This window comes from Bos javanicus, chromosome 7 (assembly GCF_032452875.1).
Source record: "Bos javanicus breed banteng chromosome 7, ARS-OSU_banteng_1.0, whole genome shotgun sequence".
NCBI lineage: Eukaryota > Metazoa > Chordata > Mammalia > Artiodactyla > Bovidae > Bos > Bos javanicus.
The window spans coordinates 15,758,813-15,764,333 of record NC_083874.1 but is presented as its reverse complement, the minus strand read 5'-3'; the positions used below and the strand labels follow the sequence as shown (position 1 = coordinate 15,764,333).

Sequence of the window (5,521 nt, the reverse complement as noted above, 5' to 3'; positions counted from 1 at the left end):
TCTGTGGACAATTCTTTGCCCACAAAGTGTTTGGTCTTTTTTGCCTCTTTTCCTTTTTTTCTTTAAATTTCTGTTCTCTGTTTCAAATAGACCTTCCCCAATCTCTTTGTCATCCATCATAGTAGTTAATTTATTTTTCCTATTCTCCCTCCTTACTTCTCATCCTCCTTGCTCTTTCTCTCTCTGTCTCTCTGTTGGCCTTATTGCCTACCATAGCACTGAATTACACTTAACACTATTATTACACATTCCTTAGTCTATAGCCCTCTTCTCTCAACAAGAGTGACATAATCTGGGTTAAGTCAAATTCCAAGTTGTGAGTTTTAGTACACAACTCAGCATATAATGGCTGCTATATAAATAGGCAATTCAAGTCATTTTTCTATCAAACATTCCTTTATATCTTGACTAATGCAAGGGCCAGCACTAATAATAACAATGGGAATAAAATCAGCTTTATGGTTTCTTTTTTAAAAGTCTTCAGAAGACAGAAATGTGAGATTTAAAAAGAAAGGTGGGCTAATGAGGTTTACAGTTTAAACAGATTAGTGTGAAGAGTCTTAATCTCAGTGACAATTGATTCTACTCTAGCATGAAAGAGATTAATTTATTTTACAACTGTAGTCATGTGAATTTGTTAGAAAAATTTGTTAAGTGTTTTTTGGAATCGGCATAACATCTCTAAAACGAAGACATCTGAGCACCTTGGAAAGCCAAAACAATAAGTGACTATGTCCATGGACCTATGAAATTTCTCTTTATCTTTTCTTCACTGAGTACCCAACTTAGTGAGAAAAGCAATTGAAAAGAAGTAGATAATACTACACATAAATAAATTAAAAAATTTTTAAATTAACAGAGACAATGTGAGATAAATTTTGATATGGCATCAGGAAAGGTCATTCTGTGGAAATGGCATTTTGTAGATTAAATGAAAGGTAGCCAAGAATTCAAAAGTTGCGAATCTTCAAGTGGATTCAGGAAGGCAAATGGATGGCTAATTGGTGTAAAAGTATGGGGTGGTAGGGCTTCCAGAATGCCATTCAAGGGTAGATGAGATATTAGTACCAATTAGTGAGTCTAGGGGACATTGAGATAAGGATGAATTATTTGGGAGAAATGATTGGTTCAGTGTGGGACCTGGTCACTGTGAGCTGAGTCATGAATGTTATCACTGATGTGGGTGGGCAGATGGATATTTGAGTTTCAGGGTTGAAGCCAGATCAGTGAATCTGTGAACATTTCTAGTTCATGAAGAATATTTGAAGCCAGGGAAATGGATGAGATTGCCTGGAAGAAGGTGTAGACGTAGAATAGATGTGACAGCAGGACCAACTTCTAAGAGCATTGATCATTAAGTGAAATAGGAGAGAGAGGAATAGGAGGAGGGGAGGAAGGGGGTAAAAAGGACTGTCTATGGCAGGGACCGGGGAGCCTGGTGGGCTGCCCTCTATGGGGCCGCACAGAGTCGGACACAACTGAAGCGACTGAGTAGCAACAGCAGGAGCATGGTGGGGGGGGGGGGGAACTTTATGAAAATACCCCAATGCTGGGAAAGACTGAGGCATGAGGAGAAGGGGACAACAGAGAATGAGATGGTTGGATGGTATCACCCACTCGATGGACTTGAATTTGAGCAAGCTCTGGAAGTTGGTGATGGACAGGGAAGCCTAGTGTGCTGCAGTTCATGGGGCCATGGAGTATCGGACATGACTGAGTGACTGAACTGATGAAGAGAATATGGCTTTTCTAAGTTACTTTATGAGCAGGAGAATATTTGAGTGAAGATGGGACTTGGGTTTGAGAGCAAAGTATCTGAGGGTTGAGAGGCACTTGATCTCATTGGAGATGAGGCACTAAAGGAAAATAAAAACCAGGTGACTGTGTGTCTTAAAGCAAAGTGAAAAAGATATATCAAAAAGTTTAATGTCTTGGTAGTCAAAGAACCCTGTGATCTCTTTGTCCAGATGATGTTGGATTCAAGGACACCAGCATGTGTGTGATTGACAGTGACAGAGATGGGAAGAGGAAAAGATCCTCTAAGGATGAAAATCTGGAATTGGTACTGGGTGACAACCTGCAGCTTTCTGTCCTTGACTCCTATGTGCTTAATGTCCCAGGATTCAGTATGGTGTCTGTACTACCAGCATTAGCAGCAGTTGAGAATGCTTAGAAATGCAATTTCTTGTCCCCACCCCAGACTTTCTTGCATTGACATCCAGAAATCTGAGTTCTATCAACCTTCTGAATAAATGTGATGCACAGAGGAATTTGAGACCCCATTTCTTCAGGGAGTTATCCATATGTGCTAAGAATATTCTCCATGACTTGCAGTTGTTTCATCCCCCATTTTATTCAAAATTTACATCTCATTTTGTTTTCAAAGAGGCTCAGAAGAAATATGATGCCTGAAGAGCTGGAGAAGAAAAGACAGGAGATTTTAGTCAAGGCCAAGCAGAGGCGTCGTGACAGATGTTTACTTCCTCTGAGGCTGACCAGCTGCATTTTCCGGAAGCCAGTCACAAGGATAACCTCTCATCCTGGCAATGTGGTCAAAAGACGTCCATGCGAGGAGACCCTGGAAAAGCCCCAGCAAGCCTTTGCATTCCGGAGACTGCAGGGACTCCAAGCCTACAGCCCTGAAGGAGAACCTTTCAGGACCATGGACAGCGCAAACGTTTCCGGACTCATTGTCCAGCGTGGTGCCGGTGAATCCCTGGGTCGTGCTGGTGCCTGGTCTCTGCACACTAGCTCTGAGCCCATCATTGCCCAGTCTTCAGATGGGGCAGAGCTCAACCCAAGGTTGGGGCTTTTTCTCCCACATGCCCTCTGCAGACGACCAGTAACAGATGCAGATATTCGCCGACAGTCTCGGAAAGTGAAGAGAGCAAGGGAGAGATTGACTATGGCCTTGAGGGCAGACGGGCTTGCCAGGGAGGCAAAGAGAGCCAGGAGCCAGAAAAAATGTTCCTGAGAACTGAAGGAAAAATAGGAGACGATTATCCTGAGAAAGTTGAATGGTGTGGTCCCTGGGAAGTGGTTCATGGTGGGGTGTGGGGGGCCACAGCCCCCCATTCTACTTGCCGCTTTTACTGTCAACCCTGTTTCTGGACTATGATGCTTTGTTACATTAACTTTGTACTCTATTAAAGTCTTGGTGGACAAAAACGAAAAGCGTAACTTTTTTTTTAATGGGAGAGATTGGGTTTCATGTGACAAGAGAAAAGATTTTTGCATATCTTTGTACACCTCCATTTCTGTATGTCAGAATTTCTTTACTGAATTCTACAGAGGTAATCTAGCCTGGGGAATTATTTAGTGTTTTTAGTTATAATATTTTCTTGCATTAATTACACTTAAACAAGAAATAATCTATTCTAAAGAGGTTATTTTCTAATATTAAAAATTAATGCTATAAAATCTTATTAAGCTGGCTTTTACTTCTTGTTTTAATATGAGTTGTCTCCTTTTTTTTTTTCATTCTTGTGCCAAATGTTAAATCAGACAGAAGACATTTTAATGTAAATCAATTAGTACTTATGCTATATATTACATCCTTGTCTGTTACCTAAATCTTAAGTGGGTATTTTTTTAAAGAATGTGATTTTTTTTTAATGTTATTTATATGTTTATTTTCTTTTTAGCTGTTCTAGGGCACTGGGTTTTCTATTGCTGCCAGTTGGCTTTCTCTAGTTGTGGAGAGCAGGGGCTACTCTCTGGTTGCAGTGCATGGGTTTCTCATTCCAGTGACTTCTCTTGTGGCAGAGCAAGGGCTCTAGATGCATGATTTCAATGGTTCTGGTACTGGGGCTTAGTTGCTTCACAGCACGTGAAATCTTCCCAGATCAGGGATCAAACTCCTGTCCCCTGAATTGGCAGGTAGATTTTAACCACTGGACCACCATGGAATCCTAAGTGGGTATTTTGAAAAATTATTTTTGACCTCTGATTCTTAAGAAGGAACACGTTCTTTGGAAACCTTTTCTTCTGAAAATGACTTGCCAGCAAGCTTGTTGCCCTGACCCAGAAATCGGTCCTGAGTCCCTGAAATTTGTCCACCCCACAGGGTTATGCACATCATTTGTTAGTAGTAAAGAATGACATCATTGCTTATTCAATAAACAATTCATTTTTACTTATAAACACTTCATTCAATAAACATCATAATTATTTCCACTGAATCCATAGAAGGTGGAATAAAGATGTCATGCTACAGAAGTCCAAGGGGGACAGTATCAAGAAGGAAGAGAATGACATTTTCTGAACTTCCTTGTACAATTTTGATAAAGTTGTTTTATCAGTGGTGGAGAGGGAATGCTGATGTGGCTCAGACCATAAATAATCTGCCTGCAATACAGGAGACACCGGTTCAATCCCTGGATCCAAAAGATCCCCTGGAGAGAGGAATGGCAACCGACTCCAGTATTCTTGCCTGGAGAATTCCACGGATGGAGGAGCCTGGCAAACTACAGTCCATGGGGTCATAAAGAGTCAGACACAACTGAAGTGACAAAAACACACAAAGAGTAACCAAGAAACAGGAAAACAGTAAATAGAGGTGAGCAGTTATGCCTCCTGACAACAGGCTCTGGATTTAACTTAGTAATAAGTCCCTTCTAGAGCCCAGAGCTTTGATGTGGGTCTTAAGCCTCCCCAAACGCACTAAGGCAGATTCCAACTCTTCAGTGTGAACCAATCTGCATATTCTAACCCCTTTTTGTTCTGGGACTGGAGTGTCACATGACCCTTTCTGATCCAATAGGAACCAGGCACTTGACCCTCTAGGGAACAGGAGGTGGATCCACGTTTATGCCTGGTTCTTATCTGCCAGTCCTGGGGTCTGGGAAATGGAGCCATGTGAGGTCACCATGTAGGGAGGGCTGTCTGGGTTTGGGGCCACCTGGGAGCATTACATTTAAGGGTGAGCATGGAGAATGGTCAGGATGAGACCTGCCTCCCTCCCACCTATATCTGTACCTGGACATAATTTACTACCCCACAAGAAGTGTGTGTGTGTGTGTGTGTGTTAGTTGCTCAGTCCTGTCCGACTCTTTGCGATCCCATGGACTGTAGCCCGCCAGCCTCCTCCATCTCCGGGATTCTCAAGGCAAGAAAACCGGAGAGGGCTGTCATTCCCTTCTCCAGGGCATCTTCCCAAAGCCACCAGGAAGTCCTCCCACGAGAAGGGACACATGTATATGTCTGGCTGAGTCACTCTGCTGTGCACCTGAAATGATCACAGCATTGTTAATTGGCTATACTCTAATAAAAAATAAAGTTAAGAAAAAAAAAGGATGGTTTTGAAGTATTATATAAGCACATACAAATTTTAAAATTAATTTTATTTATTGTATCTTATCTATTAATTACTAAATGTGAAATGGATAGAGAGACTCACCTTTGACTCAGTATTCCAAGATATTAATAATAATAATTTACTCTCCACATCCAGTTAACAGAAACTAATTTCTTTCCTCTTATGTTCTGTTAAATTATTTTATCTTAGGTTAATATACATGCC

General features: G+C 41.4%; 1 protein-coding gene across 1 annotated transcript; it reads left to right on the top strand.

The window, feature by feature from the left end:
* Positions 1–2,404: 2,404 nt before the first annotated feature.
* LOC133252078 (putative methyl-CpG-binding domain protein 3-like 3) lies at positions 2,405–2,974 on the top strand. Its single transcript, XM_061424809.1, has one exon. It carries the CDS (start codon positions 2,405–2,407, stop codon positions 2,972–2,974), a length of 570 nt encoding a protein of 189 aa, XP_061280793.1.
* The last annotated feature ends 2,547 nt before the right edge of the window (positions 2,975–5,521 follow it).

What these genes read in the sequence shown, in the direction of transcription:
- LOC133252078 (XM_061424809.1), top strand. Translation starts at nt 2,405, where the DNA reads ATGCCTGAAGAGCTGGAGAAGAAAAGACAGGAGATTTTAGTCAAGGCC.